Below are 22,008 nucleotides of genomic sequence, written 5' to 3' on the forward strand. Positions count from 1 at the left end.
AATAAGTGTCAAGAGCAGAGAAGAATGTATGACTTTCACCATTGGATTATAAAGATGGGGAAAGGGCCCAGAGAGAACTCGACTTGCCCAAGGTCACCTCGTGACTGGGGGTGGAGTAAGACTCAAAAGCCTGACCTGCTGGCCCCAACCTCTGAGATCTCAGAGGACCTCTGACCTCACCAAGAAGTGTTCACTTCTGGCTTCAGTTTGGCTGTAGGCTGGGACTGTGGCCCCAGGGATCTCTCTCCACCTTGTTACTGTCACCTCACTGAACAAGTGTTGGGGTGGGTGGACAGCTCTCTGAATGTCCCCTGATAGTACCAGGCTCATCAGCTTGGCTGCTGGTGTCTGCAGGTTCAGTCAGGCCACTTTGAGTGAGCACCTTCCACTCACAATGGACGTGAGATGTGAGCAGTGGTCCCATTTTACAGATGGGGAAACAGGTGCAGAGAAACTAAGTTATCCATGTGGCGAGTGGCTGAGCTCTTGAATCCAGGCTGTGTTCTCACCACCACCCAGCTGAGACCTCATCATTGAAGCACTGTATCTTTCCAACATGCTAGCTTAAAAATTAAACAAGAGATTCTGTCTTTCCAGAGGGCACAGAGGGCAGGTGGCTTTGGCTGATATATTTGCTTCCTAAGAGCTGACATTTTCAGAAGCAGGAGTCCTTTAAGGGCACCTGGTCTGGGGAAGTTCCATGGTTTGTCTAGTGGTTAGGATGTGGTGTTTTCCCTGCCGTGGTCCGGGTTCAATCCCTGGTCGGGGAACTGAGATCCCGCAAGCCACGTGGCACAGCCAAAAAAAAATGTGCACCTGGTCTGAGATCACACAGCGTGGGCTGAAGTCCTAACTTTGCCACATATGGGCCAGTCTGTTTATCTCCTTATCTGTAAAATGGGGGAACTGGTACCTACTTCACAGGGTGGTTTTGAAGAGAGTAAATGGAATGCATTTTGCCCAGTGCCTGGCACAGATTAAATGATCGATGAATGTCAGGCCGAGGACGGAATCCATTCAACAGCCACTGACTGAGGACTCCTGCCAGCCAGCTCTGTGCCGAGGCCCTGACCAATTCTCTGTGCTGAGGACGGTTTACAAGATAAGGTACTGCAGGCTTGCACTGTTTGCATCGGGTGGGGGGGATGGCAGAAAACAGATACTTTACCCTTAGACTTTGTGACTCATGACAAGTCACTGTGGGGTTCGTTCATTCAACCCCACAAACTTCCCTGGGAGCCTACCATGTGTCAAGCGGCACTGGGCTCTTTGCTGGGGTACAGGGGTGAGCAGGACTGATAAGGCCCCTGCCCGGGCAGAGGTTAAATTCTGGGGAAGCTGGGGAAGACTTGGGGAGACACAGGGTAGACAAGTTCGGCAATCTCAGGTGGCAGTTGCGCTGGGGAAGAAATAAAGCCAGGTGGCAGCTTAGTGGGTGGTGGGAGGCGGGGGGGACAGGGGATGTTTTAGGAGGCTGGGGAAGCCTTGTGTGACGAGGTGATGTTTGATCTGAGACCTAAATGACAAAGCACAGATCTGAGGGAAGAGCATTCCAGGCAGAGGGAGCAGCAAGTGAAAGAATGTTGGAGGGACTGAACGGGGGCCAGAGCAGTTGGTGCATGAGCAGAGGGGTTGGTGAGAGGTGTTGAGGTAGTTTCTGGAGGGGCCGGTGGGCCAAACAGTGCAGGGCCTTGTAGGTCAAAGAATGATGTGATTGATTTGCACTGTTGAAAACAGACTGGGGGTGGGGGGAGATGGGGTGGGCGGGTGGCAGAAAACCAGAGGGGAGGGTAGCGCAGTTGTCAGGCAAGAAGTGAGGTGTATTGTGCATCTGCTCTGTGCCCAGAGCTGTGAAGAAGCTCTGGAAATTGGTTTGGTCCCTGCCCCCAGGAGCTTAGAGTGCCGGGAAAAATGGAACAGGCAAGAGCTACAGGACTGCAGAGCCACTGTCAGCCACTCACTTTTACTGCACTATTCCAGCTTCATTTGGGATGTGCTTAGATTTCTTAATTTGTTTTTTCCAAAATGAAAACTTTGGGGTTATGCGAGTATAAAGATAATATAGATTTAGAAGATGTAAGGAATCAGTAAAAGTACAAAGATGAGAGAAAACAGTCACCTAAAATTCCATCATCCTAAGATATGTTAACATTTTGTGAACATCCTTGCAGACGTATCTGTGGATTCAAAGGCACACATGCTAGACATGCCTTGTTGTACCTGGCTTTGATCCCTTGACACGTGGTAGAGATCTGTATGGCCCCAGCAAGGTGGAAGAGAACCATGGAAGAGGGGGTGGGGGGGCTGACGGGATGGACAGAGGAAGTCCTAAGGAGAAGTTATTCCAGCAAAGTTCCCCAAAGCCAGAGGGAGCTTTAGATAGGAGTAGGATGCTCATCACAGATGTGTGCTTGGAGGTGGGCCCTGCTCTGGGGTGGGATGATAGTGTAAGAGGATTCCTGCCCAGGCTGGCAGGTTGGACCATGAGACCCATGTCTCCTCACGCTCTCATGGGGACCCTGGCCTGAGAGGGCAGGCAAAGAATCTAGTAGGGGTCTGGCACATCCCTGAATGTGAGCTCTTGACCGTAAAGCCTGGCTGTTTTGGAAGGGGACAGAGGTTCCGGGACTGGTCCTGGTCCACAAGTTTGCCTGGGAGCCCAGAGTCCCCTGTAGAGATCTCTGTCCTACCTTTTCCCCAGCTAGAGAGCCCAGCGAAGTCAAGCTGCAGTGAGGGAGATGGACACCAGGTGGCGCTGTGGACCCAGGCGGCCCAGCCCACTGCCAAACTCGGCATGTCTTGGGTATCCCAGGTCACGTGAGCGTGCCCTGCTCCCCACACATCTCAACTTCTCCGTGACGCCCCCTAGAGCCCACGGGGCAACAGCCAAGCTCCCTGTACTCATGGATCAAGGCTCTCCTCAAACTTGTCCCCAGACCTCTCCAACCCGCACTCCCTGCTACATATGTGGGTGCCTATCACGGCAGGCAGGCAGTTTCCACGTCCAGCCTTGGTTTACCTCACCTGTCCTCAGAGCAACCCCTTAGCACTAAAGCAGCACCAGCGTTTCCTCAGAACCTTCCTGACCTCTCCCTAACCCAGGGTCGACCTCTCCACCCCAGTAGGTGCCTCCCAGCACACTCTCCCCAGCTGGGGCTCTCCAAGGGCAGGGCCTGGCTCTGATTACCTGAGTGCCCGGCACAGAGCAGGCTTCTCTGAGTGAATCAATCCACCAGTTCAGTCCTGATAGGGCTGACATTTCAGGGGAGGGCAGATCATAAAAACCCTGAACTTGGACACAGACAAACCTGGATGGAGCCTCTGCCTCAGAGACCTTGATCAAAGCCATCCCTTCTCTGGGCCTGTTTCTGCATCTGGCAGTTTCTGGATCAGATAGCCTCAAAGGCCCCTTCCAGGGAGACTCCCAGCCACCGCACCCCACCCCACCAGCCTCATCCCCCAAGTGATGTTTGAAAGGTGAGGAGTGACTTACCCAAGTTCTCACAGTCCTGGGGCTGAGTTCTGATCTGCAGAGGTCACTAACACCAAGTTTTGGGGGACTGCTGCCCCTGCCCCCCAGCTCCAGGTGGGGCAGTGCCATCCCTGTCCCCACTGTCTTTGGCTAAGGGAGCCCTAAGGGGGCCTATGACAACCCAGCAACAGCCTCCACCCCTCCACAAACACCACCTCTGAGCATGCGCCCTTCAGCGTAAGTTCAATGGACTTATTTATTGTGAAAACAATGTGAGCACTGCTGACATTTTGAAAAATGGAGAAAAAAACCAGCCCACATCCACAGTCTCTCCAACTTCCCACTGCCCCTGAACCGAGATGGAATTAAAACCAGCAACCAGCCCTGACCTGTTCTTTGCAGAGCCTCTTTAAGCACTTCTCCTTCCCTGTACCCCTCATCTTCCTGACAGCTCAGAGAGGCTGGCAGTGGTGGCCCCACTTATTAATGTGAAACAGGCTCAGAGTGGGAGGCATCTGTCCAAGGTCACCTGGCTGTGGAGGGGCAGCCCTAGGAACTGTCGGTCTGACTCTACCCCCACTATACCGAGGCTGCCCCTGAGGCTGGGACTGCCTACCCTCAGAAGGCCACACTCCAGGCAGGGAAAAAGAGGGTCAACACCTCCTGTATTCATTCACTCAGCAACATGTGGACACTTGGCCTTCTACCAACAGCCAGGGTCAGGGAAAAGTGTGGGCTTTGGGGGAACAGAACTGAATGAGAATCCTGGCTCTGCTGTGACTCTGAGAGAACCACTTCACATCTCTGGTGTCAGTACCTACCTCTGGAAACTGACTATACAGTGCAAGGGTGCTCACCTCAGAGGGTTCTTGACAAAAGTAAGTGAAACGCACCAGGGAAGAGCTACACTACCCAAAGCAAACACAGAAGTCACTAACCTCCAAACCTCAGCCACTGTCTGGCCCAGAGGAGCCAAGGGTCTTCCTTTCTGATCAGGATTCTGCCAGGCTGGGGTCTCAGGCCCCCTACTTTCAGACCTGGCTTCCTTTGGTGCTCTGGAAACATCCTTCTGGCCAGACCTCCCAGTCCCAGTTCCCCAGTCCTGCCCCTCCCTCTCCCTGGGGCCACCCTGAGCACCAGCTGCCAGGGATGAGCCTCCCTCTTAAAGGGACACACTGATGGCCATAAGGGCTACCCCACCTGGTCTTCCTGAGTCTGTGCCTCAGGGCAGTTCACTCATCCCCCTCTGAGTTTCAGAGGCCTCATCTGTGAAATGGGTTGTGGTGAAAATCCAGGGTGAGACTGTGAAAGGTACTTGTAAGGAAACTAGTTCACTACAGATCTAAGGCACTGGGGTGCTACTGTCAGGGAGCTTATCTTTGTTTGTCTTTGGAAAGGTGGATTGAACCCTAGGAGGAAAAAACCTGCCCTGCCCTGTGGGCCCCACCCTACAGCTTCCAGATCCCAGAACCAGGGGTGGGACCCAGGTATCTGCATTTACCCAGTTCCCTAGGAATTCTTAAGCAAAGGAACAGGTATTGACTGTGAGATATCAGAGCTTAATCTAGGCAGTTCCAACACCACCAACAGGCTCTAGATGAGGTGGACCCTGGGAGGGGTCTTGGGCCCTGCCAGCACCCAGAGTCATAGAAACCAGATCTAGATGGAACAGGAGGTGCAGAAAAAAGAGTTCAGTCTTCCCTCCCTTGGAGATGGTTCCATTTGCTATCTGCATCCTACAGAAAACAAAAGCTTCTTGAGGGCAGGGTTCTTGTTTTTTTCCCTACAGTGTTCCTGGGACCCAGAACACAGTGTCTGGCACAACAGTCGTTTAACGACTGAACCAAACTCTGTCACAGGGCCTGGAAAGAAAGAAAGATTTTTCCTTTTGCCTCTCCAGCATGGCTCCTCAGCTGGACACAGTTATTCATCCTGTCCTTAAAATTTTTTTCTTGATATTTTGTTCATCATCTAATTTTGATTTTTTTAAAAATTACATTAAAATGCTATTTGTTGTAAATCAACTATACGTCAATAAATTTTTTTAAATGCTATTTGTTTTGGTTACTGAGCTTTTTGATTCCCTCTTAAATTTTGTGCCTGCAGAAAGTACCTCACTCAGGTGCTCCATGCAGTGCATCCCTTTCCATTTTCTGCACCAAGTGGAGATGGTAACATCTCCTAGAGATGCTGTCAGAGTGAATGAAGGCATGTGATCAAGTGTCCAGTATGGGGGCTGGCACATAGTAAGGGATCAATAAATATAAGTTATTACTATGTCAACTAAAGAAAAACACACACACACAACCTAAAAACTGCGAGTTATGTTTTATTTGGGGAACTTACTGAGGCCTATAGATGGGGAGACAGCCTCTCAGACAGCTCTGAGGACCTGCTCCAAAGAGGTAAGGGAGGTGCCAGGATATATAGGAGTTGTTTGCTGGAAAAAACATCAAAAGATTATTGCTAATCACAAAAACAGACATCTCAGTTATTTTAGTGCTTTTCTATATATGGGAAGATGAAAGAGTCTGGGCTCATTGAAATCATTCCCTACATATGCATCTTATTATCTAGGGCCAGTCTCCAAAGTACATAATGCTTCCTGTTTTCCTCCATCCCTGAATTCCCCTCAGGGCCCACCATGGTGTGAGGCGTGGGGGCATCTGCAGTGGCTGACGGCTTGATCTTTCTAGAACTGAAATGGCAGTCAACACTCTTCGTTTATTGGAATGGCAGGCAACAGTCACTGTCCACAGGTGGAGATTACATCCCCATTTGTATAGATAAAGAAACTGAGGCCCAGCAAAGGAAGGTGACCTGTGCAAGTCCCTGTGGTTATCAGGGACCTCACTGTGGTTCTCCTGACTTGGCCTCCAGTTATCTCCTTAGGGTACAGAAGCTACCGAGACAGAAAAACAAACAGGCCTATCAAAAGTATTGTGCATGTCAGTGCCACTCATAGATGTATGGAGTGTGTGTAGGACCAAAACTGCCAGAGTTGATCCCAGGCATCAGGGCAAAGACGGTGGATGTAGCAAAAACGCCTGCCTACCCAGGCATGCTGGCAAGCTGGAGGGCAACCCACACAAATACAGGGGGGAGTGGAGGTGGGCCTTTGCCTCTGGCTTCTGGAGGAAGAAATAGAGAATCTTAGAAAAGGCGAAGCTGCAGTTAATGCACTTCCAAGGGGGGAAAGGACTTTGAAATTTGCCATAATACCAGCATCCAGAGACAGTCTGCTACTTTTCCATTAGAAAAATGGAATTATGCTTTCTCCATGTTAAATATTCTACAACACAGATTTTCAAGGCTTCACAGCAATTCATCTTACTGATGGATCGATCATAATTAATTTAACCAATCTCCAATTTTTTTCCTTTTCTTGTTTTCTAAAAGTTGAGGACTTCCCTGGTGGCGCAGTGGTTAAGAATCCGCCTGCCAATGTAGGAGACATGGGTTTGAGCCCTGGTCCGGGAAGATCCCACATGCCGTGGAGCAACTAAGCCCGTGCACCACAACTACTGAGCCTGAGTTCTAGAGCCCGTGGGGCACAACTACTGGGCCCGTGAGCCACAACTACTGAAGCCCGCGCACCTAGAGCCCATGCTCCACAACAAGAGAAGCCACCACAATGAGAAGCCCGCGCACTGCAATGAAGAGTAGCCCCTGATTGCCACAACTAGAGAAAGCCCATGCGCAGCAATGAAGACCCAATGCAGACAAATTAATTTTTTAAAAAGTTGAATTGTTGGCTCAAAAGGTCTGCACACTTTTAATGCTGTTGACATGAAATAGCCGTTTAATTAGTAACAGTATCAAGCACATCTATACAAATTCTTCTTTGGAGAGGGCCTGCTATGTGGGCTTTTTTATATTTATTATTTCTTTTCATGCATAAAGCAACCCTACAAAGTAGGTGGTGTTCTTCCCATTTTACAGATGGGGACACAAAGCCTCAGAGAGGTGAAGTGACTTGTCCAAAGTCACATGGTTGGTGAAGCTGGGAAGACACCTAGAACTGACTCCAAAGTCAACGTGATGGTTAAATAGTTGTGAATAGAGAGGTGTCCAGGAAGGCTTCTTTTTTTTTATGAATTTATTTATTTATTTATTTTTGGCTTTGTTGGGTCTTCCTTGCTGTGTGCGGGCTTTCTCTAGTTGGGGCGAGCGGGGCTACTCTTCCTTGCAGTGCGCGGGCTTCTCATTGTGGTGGCTTCTCTTCTTGCAGAGCATGGGCTCTAGGCACATGGGCTTCAGTAGTTGTGGCACAAGGGCTCAGTATTTGTGGTGCACCGGCTTAGTTGCTCCACGGCTGTGGGATCTTCCTGGACTAGGGCTCTAACCCATATCCTCTGCATTGGCAAGAGTATTCTTAATCACTGCACCACCAGGGAAGTCCCAGGAAGGTTTCTTAGAGGAAGTAAACCGTTAGCTGCTATTTATGTGGTGGACAGAATGACAGCGGGAGGAGTAAGGGTCGGGGCAGGCCGTTTGGCAAAGTCCAGAGCCTTGAGAAAAGGCCATCAGGAGATTTCTTAAAGCTCAAGATTTCTAGGTCAAAGGCATTAGCAGGGAGGCGTTGAGTCCTAGAGCGATTGATGGCCGCTGAGACAGCTGTGGACGCTGAGTCCCGCCCTCCCCCCGGGGACTAGGCACTGCGAGCTCGAGACCCCACCCCAGTCCAACCACTTCTCGGTCAGCAGCAATCAGACTCATCCAGCTAAGGGCCAATTCTGGCCCCGCCCCTCCCTTCCGGGTTCTATCCCTCGCTTCCGGTCCCAGGCCCACGCCCCGCCTCCGTCTAATTTGGAACAATCCGACGGAACCTGCTGGGGTCTGCTCCTCCCTATGCCACGCCCCTTCTCCGTCTGGTGCATTCAGAATTATCCTCCGGAGTCAGCTCAGGCCCCGCCCCTGCCCCGTCCGTGCCACCCCCTGCCTCCGAGATCAAGCCCTGACCGCGCCCCTTCCTCGTTTGGCGAGGTCGGGCTGGCCTGCTGGCCCCGCCCCTCCCAGGCCCCGCCCCGTCTAGACTCTTCCCAAAGCCGCCGCCTCCTTCGACTCAGCTCGGCGTCGTTAGCTGCACCCATGGCGGTCACCGCTGAGGGCGCCCGCAGGAAGGAGCGCGTCCTCTGCCTGTTTGACGTGGACGGCACCCTCACGCCGGCTCGCCAGGTAGGCCCCGAAGTTCAGAAGCTCCCGTCGGGAGTGTCACGCGCACACCCGAATGTGTGGCCTGCAGCGGCATGACCCCAGACCCCCCGGGACCGTGTGTGGGATGCGGCAACACCCGACCCCTGACACCCCCGGGCCTTCTGCTGGGAGTGATGGGAACCCGGTTCTCCACGTCAGAGCCCGCTAGCGTCCGCGCCCACGTTCTGCCCGGGAGCGAGAGGGGTGGGTCGGATTCTGGAGGGAGGAAGCTGCGAGCAGGGGCCTAGTCTCCTCCCCACCCTACCAGGCCTGGCTCCGGGGCGCCCCCGCCTCCCCAGCCGTGGCTCCCACCCCATTTCAGCCCTAGGACGCACCGGTATCGCGAAGCTGGAGTCTGAACCTAGGGTTCCATACAAGGCTCAGCGCACCCAAGCGTTAGGTCCCCATCGGTGGGGGACAAGGGGGTCTCGGAGCCATCCCACCTGACATTTGCAAGATTGGGCCTGCGTTTAGTTTCTCAAACCCCTCCCCTACTTTCCCTCCCTTCCATCCCCATCCCCCTCCTCTCCGAGGGAAGGATGGCGGGCTTCTGTACCATTTAGGCTGTTTTGGGGCTCCTTCCACCTGGAGATGGGGGCGGTGGCTAGTCTGGTCCCATGGGGATATTGTGGTACAGGGTGAGTGGGAGTGCAGTTTTCCTTCTAAAAACATCTCACTGGGTTGTTGATTCTCCAACCTCTGCTCCACACACTGTTTTTCTCCCTTTGGATCTCAGGATGAACCCCCAGACCCACCCTCACCAGCTGGGTGCATGGATAAGCAGGCCTCTTTCTTGCCCTCCAGTCTGGGTCCACCAGGACCTACTGAGGGATCTCCTGGAGCAGGGAGCCAGCAGGTCTAGGTTGCAGGGCAGGGGCTGATAGGAACCCAGGTCTTGGCCTCCCCTCCCCTATGTGAGGGCCCTGGGGGCACAGGCAGCAGTCAGGCCACCTGGCCTTCCAGCAGCTCCCAGGGTCCTCAGGGCTGGGAGGAAGACGACAGTGGAGGGAGGATAGCAGAGTCTAGGAACAGCCCCTACACCTCCCTCTGACCCTTAGCTCCCCTAATCTAATAGCCTAAACAAGGACAGAGTGTCAATGCTGTTCACCCACCTGGATCTGTCCTTAGCACTTTTTAAAAGTTAATTTTTAATTGTACATGTATTTACAAAGACATTCTCTTGTAAAGAATGGAAACATAACAGAGGAGGGTAAAGTCCCCTCTGACCAGTCAGGATCCCAGGCCCAGCCCCATCCCCAAAGTTCTAAGGTTTTTTGTGTGCGTTTGTTTTTAGTAAGTGGCATCATACTGTGTGTGCCTTTCTGCAACTTGCTTTTGACAATTAACAGCATGTCTTAGGGCTCTCTCATTTTGGAAGCACAGCCCTGCTTTATTCTGTGTAGCCACAGTATAGAATTTCAGAGCAGGTGTGTGCCACGCTCCGACTGACTAGCTTATTTGCAGTTTTTCACTGTTATAAACCATCCCAATGAACATCCATATACACCTGGGCAATTCTGTGTGACAGGGTATTTGCATTTAAAGTTTTAATAGGTTTTGTTAAATTAACCTCCTAAGTGACTGTTCCAATTTATACTCTCACCAGCAACATATGAGAGTGCCTGTTTCCCCTATGTCCACCCTAGATATTGTCAGCTTTGAATAGCTGAATGTTTGAAAACATGGATTATAACTCATTACTTTACATTTCCTTGGTGGGGAATCTTTTCAAGTGATTAGTCACTAGTTAATTGTTTATTCATTTCCAAGCACTATCTCATTTAATCCTTAACAGTGACGTGGTTGCTACTCCACATGGTTGTTATTATGATTCCCATTTTATAGATGGGACAACTAAGGCAAAGAAAGGTAAAGCCATTTGCTCAGGTCATCCTGGTATTGAGGGGCTTGAGCCAGAGTTTGAACCCAGGTGCATCTAATTTGGAGATGTGGGTTCTAAACCTTGACCTGCCACAGATCTGGGTGGAACATGGGCTCCCAGGATTCTGAGCACTGAGTAACATCTAAGTGGAGGTCCCAGATGTGCTGACAGAATGCTGTGCTTCCCTGCCCCCCTGCAGAAAATCGACCCTGAGGTGGCTGCCTTCCTGCAGAAGCTGCGAAGAAGGGTGCAGATCGGTGTGGTGGGCGGCTCTGACTACTCTAAGATTGCTGAGCAGCTGGGAGAGGGGGATGAAGGTAAGAGGAGCAACTAGAGCCAGTTCCACATTCGGGGTAGGGGTAGAGGAAGTGGGGAGTTTGTGAGATCCCTGGAGCAATGTGCCTTCAAAGACCCAGTCCTGCTTCTGTGGGGCAAAGGAAGCAGAGTGAACAGCCAGGTGTTTCCTTCAGTGATTCAACAAACATTTGGTGAGCACCTACTATGTGCCCGGCACTGTGCTGGGCTTTGGAGAAACAGCAGAGAACAAAGCAGACAGAATCCTGACCTTACATAGTTGCCGTTCTCAGTTCTCCCTGCTGAGTCTTGATTTCCTCATCTTTAAAATGGGCTTATGGGGCTTCCCTGGTGGCGCAGTGGTTAAGAATCCGCCTGCCAAAGCAGGGGACACAGGTTCGAGCCCTGGTCCGGGAAGATCCCACATGCCGCGGAGCACCTAAGCCCGTGTGCCACAACTACTGAGCCTGCGCTCTAGAGCCTGCGAGACCCAACGCAGCCAAAAATAAATAAATAAATAAAATGGGCCTAATCAGTAATGGCTACCATTTGTTGAAAATGACCTTGTGTTAACTTCTTTTCATTTAATCCTCACAACCGCGCTTTAGAGTTGGTATGAATACCCCATGTAACAGAGGAGGATTCTGAAGTCACCCAGGAAGTTGTGTGGACCCAGAGCCCCTTTTCGCAGCTGGGTTCCCGGTTTTAGCTTAGTTGAGGCAAATGCCTCCAGTTCCTCAAACCAGAGACTTCCTTGACTTTTCCCTTTTCCCCTCCTCCTCGTTTATTCCATCAGCAAGTCCAAAATGTCTCCCTGTGTCCGTGTCTCCATCTCCATCGCCCCACCATAGTCCAGGTGGTCACCTCCCACCTGACCCTGCAGCAGCCTCCTGGCTGTGCTCCAGCCACTTCTTGTGGCAGTCAGAGCTGAAAACTCCCCTTGCAGCCAGCCTTGATAGCACAGTGATGGAAGTTGTAAAATGAAAGGGAAGTCCCCATACAGAGGGGCTGTGAGAGCACAGAGCGGAAATGATGTCCTCTACCTGCAAGTCTGGAGGGCTTCCAGAGGAGGGAGCTGGATCTTGGAAAAGAAGTGAAGGGGGAGGGCATCCCAGGCAGACGGAGCTGCATGAGCCAAGGCCCAGAGCGAAGCTCACTGGCTTGTGTGCTTGTTCAGGAAAAACCAAGCTGCAGAAGGCGAGGAGGCTGGAAAAGCAGCTTCTGGATAGAACAAGTGTGCTTTGGATGCCAGACCAAGGGGTGTGGGTTTCATCTCTCTGCTTGGCTCTGGGTACCCGGTCTCACACTCTTTCTTTTCCCCCTGGCCTCTACATGGCCCTGAAGTCATTGAGAAGTTTGATTATGTGTTTGCTGAGAACGGGACGGTGCAGTATAAGCATGGACGACTGCTCTCCAAGCAGGTCGGTGCCCCCCTTCCCTGGGGCCTTAGGACCCCTTCCACAGTGGAACATTCCCTTGGTGGCTTCTGTCCTGGGCCGGGGGGAACAGTGCTGTGCCCACCACACTCAGAGCCCTGTGTTCCTTGCCCAGACAATCCAGAACCACCTGGGGGAGGAACTCCTGCAGGACTTGATCAACTTCTGCCTCCGCTACATGGCCCTGCTCAGACTGCCCAAGAAGCGGTGAGGTCCCACCCAGCCTGTGTCCTGCCCCTCCTGGGCCTGAGCGAGGAAAGGGGCAGGTCTCTCAGATGGGCCCTGACTTGCCTGTGGGTGGATTCTTATCCCCCCTGATGTCCAGGTGGGGCTGGATTTGAATTCAGGGCCCTTCTCCTTCTCTCTGGCTCTCCGCCCTCCCACCTGCCCCTCCCCACCAGTGGAACCTTCATCGAGTTCCGGAACGGCATGCTGAACATCTCGCCCATTGGCCGGAGCTGCACCCTGGAGGAGCGAATCGAGTTCTCCGAACTGGACAAGGTGCCACCAACTGTGCAACCTTAGGCTATAGGACCTCAGTCACTCAGCCTCTCTGAGCCTTTATTTTCTCACCATTGAAAAGGATTGGGGGTGGGTGGGTGTTCTGATTCAACCAGTACCCTTTTGGATACCTACCATGCGCCATGGTTGTAGGCACTTCTGCGTCTTTCCAGTACTGCTGGCTTCCCTCCCTTGGTGACCAGCACCACCAGCCACCTACTTACCTGAGCAACACCAACACCTAGGGCATCATTTCCACCTGCCCACCCCCATCAAGTCCAGAAGTAATGTCTAGGGTTTCAGCCTCCAGAGTTGGTCTCAGATCCTTTCGCTTATGTGTGTGCCTCCACCCCCTGCCCTAAAGCCCTGCCAGTCAGTTCTCCAGCAGTGCCATTGAGAAGCTTTTGAAGCACATCTGTCTGCCCCCATCCACTCCCTGCTTACAGTCCTTCCATGGGTCAGCTTTCCAACAGGACAATGTCCCAGCTGCCTCCCGTGGTGTCCTGAGCCCCGAGGGGTCTGCCTGGCTCAGGGCTCCCTCTTCAGCCTTCTCCCTGTGCCTCTGTTCTTGGAACACACCAAGGTCCCTGTTGCCTTTGGACTTGCATTTTGCTCATCATCCCCACTATGTACCCGCTCCCTTTCAGGGATGGAGCCAGTCCACCAAGCCTCTTCACGCCTGCCCATCTCTGTCCTTCCCGCTGACCTGCCCTTCTGCTCTCCTCCTGCTCTCTCTGCTCCGGCCGTGTCCTCCTTGCTGATTCTAGAGATAGCAGACAGTTTCCTACTTCAGGGCTGTGCCTTCTCACCTCCTTCACATCCGCTCAAGTGTCACCTTCTCAGTGTCACCTTCCCCGAGCATTACACGAAACATTGCAACCCCTTGTACCTGCTGATCTTCTCCTCTATTTTATTTCTTCCCAAACAGCCATCACCCTCTAATCCACTGTATCACCTATTTTTAAATCTTGGTTATTGTCTGTCTCCCCAGCTGAAGCTGTAAGCTCCTTAAGGGCTGGGGTTTCTGTGGCTGTTCACTGCTGGATCCACCGGGCCCAGCACATGCCTGACAGAAGTGCTTGAGAAATACTTTCTGAATGAATGAAATAGATGATATTATACCCATGTTATGAATGAGGAAACTGAGGCTCAGAGAGAGGAAATGGCTTGCCCAAGGTCACTTAGTTGCAGCCCAAAGATTTGAACTTGGGCCTCCGCCTGCTGCCCTCTGATGTTTCCCTGAGGCTGGGTGGGACTTGCAATGATGTCCTAGCTCATCCCCATTCTCACCCTGTGCCCCAAGGCTTCAGGTAGGCAATGCCCACAGGCATGGAGACCTTTCTTGTAGACTGGTTAAGGTTGACCATTGGCCGAGAACCTCCTCCCACGCACATATTGAGAGGTGGCCCTTTCTCAGGCCACCTGGGTTTCTAATCCCAGTTCCACCTCCTACTTGCCCAGTTACCTGGAAAAGTGGCTTCACTACTATGTGCCTCTGTTTTCTCATCCGTAAAGTGGGGATAATCACAGTTCCCATCTCATGAGCTCTAATGAGACAGGACACGCCGACTCTTCCCACAGCCCCCAGGGCCTTCTCTTGTCTTTTGGGTCTTGTTTTGCCCTCTTCTGATATTGGAGAGGGAGATGAACCTTCTGATCTCCTGTGTACCCTTCACCAGTGCAGATCTAATATAAATGCTTTACTCTCCTTCAGCCCTGCAGACTGGGCAGAGCTGACAGGGCTGAGTCCTGCCCTGAGGTGGACACTGTGACTTGGGACTCAGACTGTCCCATCCCTTCAGCCTTCCTCCTCGAGCCTCTGCTCCAAGGCCTCCTTCAGGATACCCCGCCCATACCCCACTGGCAGAATCTGGCACTGAGTTCAGTTACAGGCCTTTGGGATTCAGGCCCTGGCTCTGCCACTGAGGCTGGGTGACCTTGAACAAGGTATAGCCCCCTCTGAGCCTCCGTTTCCTCATCTGTAAAGTGGGGGGTGGGGCATGACATCCACCTGGAAGACTCAGTGAGCTCACATGCATTGTGTACCCAGCCCAGGGCCTGGCCCACAGCAGCCCTCTGAACCTCAGTCTGCTCTCTCCCCTTCTGCAGAAGGAGAAGATCCGGGAGAAGTTTGTGGAAGCCCTGAAAACAGAGTTTGCCGGCAAAGGACTGAGGTTCTCCCGAGGTACGTCAACCCCTTGGAGGGCCTGAAAGGTCTGGTACATGAGCCCACCCCAGGGCCTCACTCCCAAGGCCAGGCTGCATCCCCCAGCATCTTTAGAAACCCCTCCCAGCCCTCCGAGCACAGCAAGGGCAAGCTGAGCCAAAACAGGCAGGAACTCCAGCCCCCGAGGCTTCCCCACCTAAACCCAGGCAACCCACACCTCCCACCCAGTTGCTCAGGTCAAAAACCAAAGCGTCTCCCACCACCACCTCCCGCTACAGTCCATCCCCTACAGTGGCCAGAGGGATCCTTACGGAAAAACAGACCCTGTCATACCCCTGCTTAGAGCCCTTCAGAGGCTCCTTCTCACTCCTCATGAAACCCAGGCCCCCTCCCTGCACCCCAGGGCCCGCATGCCTGTGCTGCTGCCCTTTCCCAGCTTTCTGTGTCACTGGGACACTCCACGCCCTTTCCTGCCTTGGGGATTGTATCATTCCCTGGCAACTGCCACTCTGGCTCAGGTCTCAGCTCAATGTCACCTTCTTGGACAGCTCTCCCCTGATCACACCGTCTGGGGAGCTTCCCTCCCCCGCACCCTGCCCCCTTCATTGACTTACACGATCTGAAAGGTGGTCTGGTCACTTACCACCCGTCTCTCCCACCTGGATTGTAACTCCCGTGAGGATCCTGAGTCTGTCCATGCCCTGTGCCTGGTGCTCAGTAGGCACTCTAGGGTTGTTGAATGAATGAATGAATGAATGAATGAAGGGCCTTGCCCGAGGTCCCCACGAGCTGCCCCTCTGCCAGCCTCATCTGCCACCCTCACTCCCACCCCCACAGGAGGCATGATCAGTTTTGACGTCTTCCCTGAGGGCTGGGACAAGCGCTACTGCCTGGACAGCCTGGACCAGGACTGCTTCGACACCATCCACTTCTTTGGGAACGAGACCAGCCCCGTAAGTGTGGCTCAGGCTCAGCCCAGGTCCCCCCACCCCAAGTCACCTCCAGATCGGGGCCAGGACATGGGGTGACAGAACAGACCTCCTGGGAAACTCCCAGAGAACAGCCAGTGCTCACCAGCCCCATTACACAGATTGGAAGGCTGGGGCCCAGAGCTGGCTGGACACTTGCCCCATGTCACACAGCAAGTCAGGGCAGGTCTGATGAAGGAGATGGGCCTCCTGGCGGTTCTAAGGCAGCAGGAGGAGGGGCAGCTGTGTAGGAGCCGACGTGGGGAGGGGATCCCATGGCAGAGTGGGTGTTGGGCTCCAAACCTGGGAACCTCCTCCAGGCACCACATGCGTACATATGCCTTCACTGCCCTTCCTCTGTGTGCAGGGTGGGAACGACTTTGAGATCTACACAGACCCCCGGACTGTCGGCCACAGTGTGGTGTCCCCGCAGGACACGGTGCAGCGATGCCGTGAGATCTTTTTCCCAGAGACAGCCCACGAGGTGTGACCAGGGCCCACACCTGCCCCTTGGGACTTCCAGAGAGCTCTGCCCGGCCCTAAGAGAGCCCCTGGCCCTGGTGTTCGGGGGCGCCAGGGCCCCTCCTCTGGCCCAGGACGCCTGCCTCATGTTACCTGCCTAAGTGGGCCCAGGGTCTGTGTGGACAGCCACCCCCAGCTGGTCAGCTCTTGGTGGGCCTGGCTCCCGTCCTCCAGCCCGATGGCCCTGGCTGCAGCTGCTGCTCGTACTTCCGGACAGAACAGGTTTCTGTCTACACGGGAAGCGTGTGCAAGTGTCGGTACGAGATAGAGCCCGCGCTGCTTCCCTGCCCTAGATGGGGCGCAGAGCAGTGGGGAAGGTGCATACTTGTGAGAACTTGATCTCACAGATACTAAACTTCGTGGAACGCGGTGTGGAGTCTGAATGGCTATTTGGCCCCAGTCACAGACGCTGTTACAGCCCTGCCTTTGCAGATGCGAAAACAGGCACAGATGGCACGGACTTGCCCCAGGTCACACAGGGAATCTGATGCAGTCGAGGAGGGTGGGCCATTGAAGCCCCAAACAAGGGCTGTTTGAGGTGTCCTCCCCCAGCCCCTTCCCCTGGGACCCAGACAGAAAGGCAGCTGTGGGCCAGGCTGAGTCACAGTTGAGGTTTTATTGCCAGTGTGAGGAAGGATGGGGGAGACCAGGTGGCTGGGGGTCTCAGGAGGTCGGACTGGACACTGTGGGGCGGCCCCAGGGCTGACGTTACCACAGCCTGCTTCCTGGTTGGTGCCTAAAGCGGGGGCCTACTCCTGGTATGTGTGTGGGGAGGGTGTCTTGGGGGTTCCCAAGAGTTAACCTTCCGCCAAGGAATCCAGGGAGCCTTGTTCCTCAGGGGAAAGGCCTCAGGCCTTGCTAGAGTAGCCCCAGCTCAACACGGGGGTCAGGCTGGGCCATTCTGAGTTTTAGGGGGCTGGCCAGTGCATCTTAGCAGCTCTGGTCTTCCAGCCTCTGTGCTGGGGACAGGGGTGAGATACACATACCTCAGCTGGTGTCTCCCCTGGGGCCTTGGGGCACCTACAGGGCTGGGGATTCTCCTAGACAGTCACTGACCCCCGCATCCTTGGCATCTGTTTTACTCAGACTGGGTTTCATAAGGATCACTCCCTGGCAGGTCCTCCCTTGAACCCCATTTCTTCCCCCATCAGGTGATGTGTTCTCTGGAGGGGAGTGTGGTGGGAAGGTGGGGGGATGGAGGTAGACCCCCTCCTTCCTGACCTCCCAGGCCAGGCCAACCCCCTGCCCAGGAGTGAATGCACGCAAACACATCCTGGCCCAAAAGGGAGAGGGATACCCCACACCTTAAGGGATGGACAAGATGGGCCACACCTCAGCCACTGGCCTGTTGGTGGCCAGTGGGAGCCACTATCCCATGGCTTTGGGAAGAGGGTCCAGCAAGGGGGGCTGCAGGACTGGTGGTCTCTCAGGCTGAGAGCTATCCTTGTGGCTGGCTCGCCTGAGGGCATGTGTGTTCGTCCATCGCTGGGTCCTCAGCGGCCATGATGGCTGGGCACGGGCAGAACATCAATGGGGTTTGTCAGGGCAAAGGGGATGGCTCCATCCAAGCGAGGGGAGCCGTGCTCCCACCCTTCTGCAGACCTTTGCCTCCCCGGGGGGGAGTCGAGGCAGCAAGGCTCAGCGAGGCCCAGGGAAGTGGACACAGCCTCAGTTTGGGGTTGCCAAAGCCACTGCCAGGCTGAGGAGGAGGCGCTGGCCAGCAAAACCGGAGCCCCCAGAACTGCCTTCTGCCCCCAGGCCCCTCTTTCCTGCCTCAAGTGTGCTGAGAGAGAGCAGGAAGGAGGGAAGGCTGGGCCTTGGCCATGGGGGGCGTGAGGGGGTGGCCTTTCTGCCCCGGGTTTCACCCTCTTCCCCAGCAAGAGGCCGGGAGGCTCCCCCAAAGCACTCAGTGGCCTGGCTTCTGAGAGGCGGCGTCCAGGTCACAGTGGGAGACCCCAGCCCGGGGGGAGGGGGCTGTGTGTGAGTAGCACAAGCAGCGTCTGGCTCCCGGGGCCAGGCCTGGAGCAGAGGCAAGGGGAGCAAGCTTGTACGGGGCGGGGGAGCAGGGCCCACTGCTGCCCCGACTCCCAGCCCAGGCCTGACGCAGGCCCTCAGAGGCTCAGTGGACACGCACATGGGTGTTAGGAGGGCAAGAGGGTCCTGTGCGTGTGTGGCAGGGAGGGGAGGAAGGAGAGAGAGTGGAAAGCAGGGAAGGCAGGTCTGGTGGCCTTCCCCTCGGTCCAACTCACACAACAGTCACAGGGTAGATGGAGGCACGCTCACGTCCACAAGCACAGACAGACAGACGTGCACACTGAGGCCGCCCGGGGGACTGGCTCAGCCAGTGCCGTGGGGCGTGGAGCTGGCTGCTGCCCATCTACCCTGTGTGGCTCCCCCCACGCCTGGCGGCTGGCACAGGGGCCAGCAGCCTAGGAGCCCACGACCTGGCCGGACCACGTCTCGTGGGGAGTGTGTGGAGCCAGCTGGGTGAGCACCACCTCCACGGCTTGGAACTTCTGGTTCTTGGGCGGGATAGGGCACATCTTGTAGGTCACCTCGTCGCCTTCCACTGGCACGTACTCCCCCTCGATGCTGGTGAGGGGGAGGGGGTGTCAGCCCAGGAGCAGGCCCCCTCCCTGGATGCCCCCTGTGGTCTGGCCCGAGGGCAGCCTAGCCCTGGGCCTAGTTAGGCCAGGGAGCCTGAGCCAGCCTCCCTTCTCGGAGCCTCAGTTCTCTAATCTGTAAAATGGGAATCATAAACAGCCCCTCGCTATGCTACAAAGTGAGATGCAAAAGGGCTCAGGGAGGTTCCCAAGGCTTAGGGCTCAGTGACTACACAGGTCATACCTGGCATTAGGGCTGGGGGCCAGGCCTAGACCACCTCCCACCTCCTAGCTTCCCTCCAGGCTGAAGGACCCAGCCCTCTCCGTCCCCGTGATGCGGGAACAGGATCCCAGGACTCAGGCAGTGGTTCCCAGGGCTTCTGGGGTCTGAGTGCCCCCTCTCCATCTGTCCCCAGCCCTCTTCCACCCATGCCCCTGGAGGCCCTATGAGAGGAGAAATGTGCCAGAAACACAGACTTCAGCCAGTGAGGGGAGAGGCCTAGGGAGCATTCTGGAGGCACTGCTAGGATACTGCAGCAGGGGCCCAGCCAACAACGAGGAAGGGGGAGGGACTCACTCAGACACATGCACGAAGATGTCCTCTGACCCGTTCTCCGGGGTGATGAAGCCGTGGCCCTGTGAGCGTGAGAACTGCTTACAGACACCCTTGAACACGGGGCCAGCCGAGGCACGGGCTGTCCTGAAGATAGGGTAGGGGTATTGGAACTGTGGGCTGGGGACCCCCTCCCTGGACCCCCACAGCTCTCCCGGGGCCCGTCTGCAGGGCCTGCCTCAGCGCTAGTGCTGTGGAGAACCCTCCCCAGGCCAGAAACCACCCATAGAGACTAGTTCAGTCCTCTCATCATCCCATTGGACAATAAGGAGACTGAGGCCCAGAGAGGGAAACTGGCTCTCCGAGGGTGCACAGCAAGTGGGTCTCCTGACTCCCAGCCAGTGCCCCTCTCACTGTACGAGACCCCCCCCTCCTGAGGTTACATGGATTCCTGCTGTAAGATTTCAAAGTGAAGAATGTACAGCCTAGGCTCGAATAACTCCCAGAACAAGGAGCTCACTCTCTCCTGAGGCAGCAGTATCCATCCTGTCCACTTACTGGTCATTCATCCATTCATTCATCATTTATTAGGCATCTGCTCTGAGCCTGGTCTTGGGTTGGATGTGGGACAATCAGCGCTTGCCATCAAAAGCCCCTCCTTTGACCAAACCAAGTCAGCCTCCCTGTGGCTCCCACAAAACCCTTCCCCAATTTGACTCCACCCCATGACCCACCCCAAAGACCCAGGGCTGGTCTCTGTCCAGCCTGCCCACCTCTCTCCAAAGGTCCGCCCCATGCCTCTGCATTTGCCCAGGCTGTTTCATCCACCGGGAGCACCCGGCTTCCTTCTTCACCTGATAAATCTTCCAAACCCAGCTAGGACATCTTCCCTGATGCCCAACCCGGCCAGGTGTAGTAAATGGTGGACAAATTCCCTCTGGATTGTAAGCACCTTGCAGGCTGAGACTTTGCCTTATTCATCACTGGATCCCCTGGTCGGGAGTTCAGTACAGCTTTGTGGAATGAATGAACGCTAGCAGTTACTGGAAGGTCCTTACACAGCTCCCCTGTCCTCTGGTGAGGACAACAGGGGATGGAGGAGGCTGGGAGCTGGGCAGCCCCGACTGGAGCCCTGTCCTGGGGAAGGACCACCAGAGCCTGGGTGAGGGGCAGGTACTCACGCTGAATACGTCCTGGTCCGTTTGGTGGGCAGGGGACTGGGCAGTTCCCGAGATGAGACACAGCCTCGCTCCCAGACCCTGCTGCCCTCCCGGTGGAATGGGAAGGTGGGCCAGACAGGGGACTTGGGGGAGTGGAGCGGGGGCACGACCGGGGGTGGCGTGGGCTCCGAAGTCATGGTGGAGCCAGTGGGAGAGCCTGGTGGGCTCCCAGGCGCAGGGGCCGGTGAAGGGCTTGGGCGTCCTTGTGGGCAGGGCCCGGCCTGGCCCTGCTCGGCGGACTCACCAGCCACAGGCTCCGTCTGGAAGGGGGAGAGAGAGGTACAGGTGAGTGTGGTCCAGGGTGGGCAGCTTCTGGACACAAGTCTGGAGGGCTGGGCCTGCCTGCTACTCCTGACAGAGTGAGTTCAGGCCACTCACAGCCCCTGCCTGACTCAGTGTCCTCCCCAGAAAGACAAAATGGTCATACAACCTTGCTGTGAGCTGAATTGTGTTCCCCTAAAATTCACATGTTGAAATCCTAACCCCTCCAATGTGATACTATTTGGAGATGGGGCATTTGGGAGGTAACTAGGTTTAGATGAGGTCAGGAGGGTGGGGCCCCCATGATGGGATTAGTGTCCTTAGAAGGACAGACACCCCCACCACCCAGAGCTTGCCTCCTTTCTCCCTGCCTTATGAGGATACAGCTAGAAGGGGGCAGTCTACAAGTTAGGACAAGAGCTCTCCCCAGACAGAGCCAGACCATGCTAGCACACTGATCTCGGACTTCTAGTCTCCAGAGCTGTAAGAAGTAAATGTCTTGTTTAAGCCCCCAGTCTGGGGTATTTTGTTAATGGTGATCCAAGCTGACTGAGACTAACCAAAAGTCCTTCCAGCTTGAAGTTCAATTCTTTAACTTGGGGCCCTAAGAGGTGGGATGGGTAAAGTGGCCAATGATCCAGGACACAGTGTGGCACAACTACTAGCAGTTTCAAATCCACAGACCTGGGTCTGAATCTCAGCTTTGTCACCTGTAACTTGGTGACCTCAAGCAAGCCACCCAACAGTTCCAACATGGCAGGTGGGAATGTGGGTGAATGTGGACCCAAAAGGTCTGGGTTTGAATCCTGGCTCCTCTACCTACCAGCTGTGCAGCCTTGGTCAACACTCATAACCTTTGACTTGGTTTCCTGCTCTGTAAAATGGGGATAATGTTGGTTCTTATTTCACAGAGAGGTTGCTGTGAGGATTAAA

At 54.7% G+C, this 22,008-nt stretch overlaps 2 protein-coding genes across 2 annotated transcripts; one reads left to right on the top strand and one right to left on the bottom strand.

Moving 5' to 3' along the window:
- Positions 1-8,295: 8,295 nt before the first annotated feature.
- Positions 8,296-16,805, top strand: PMM1 (phosphomannomutase 1). The gene is made up of 8 exons (XM_065887063.1): positions 8,296-8,650; positions 10,750-10,867; positions 12,189-12,265; positions 12,396-12,487; positions 12,682-12,781; positions 14,891-14,966; positions 15,786-15,901; positions 16,284-16,805. Exons 1-8 carry the CDS (start codon positions 8,324-8,326, stop codon positions 16,404-16,406), a joined length of 1,029 nt encoding a protein of 342 aa, XP_065743135.1. The 5' UTR covers positions 8,296-8,323; the 3' UTR covers positions 16,407-16,805.
- Positions 16,806-18,765: 1,960 nt separating this feature from the next.
- On the bottom strand, positions 18,766-21,068 carry CSDC2 (cold shock domain containing C2). Its single transcript, XM_065887894.1, has 3 exons — positions 20,776-21,068; positions 19,619-19,741; positions 18,766-19,030 (listed from the first exon to the last, which is right to left on the bottom strand). Exons 1-3 carry the CDS (start codon positions 20,949-20,951, stop codon positions 18,868-18,870), a joined length of 462 nt encoding a protein of 153 aa, XP_065743966.1. The 5' UTR covers positions 20,952-21,068; the 3' UTR covers positions 18,766-18,867.
- Positions 21,069-22,008: the final 940 nt, after the last annotated feature.

This window comes from Phocoena phocoena, chromosome 11, assembly GCF_963924675.1.
Source record: "Phocoena phocoena chromosome 11, mPhoPho1.1, whole genome shotgun sequence".
Classification (NCBI taxonomy): Eukaryota; Metazoa; Chordata; class Mammalia; order Artiodactyla; family Phocoenidae; genus Phocoena; species Phocoena phocoena.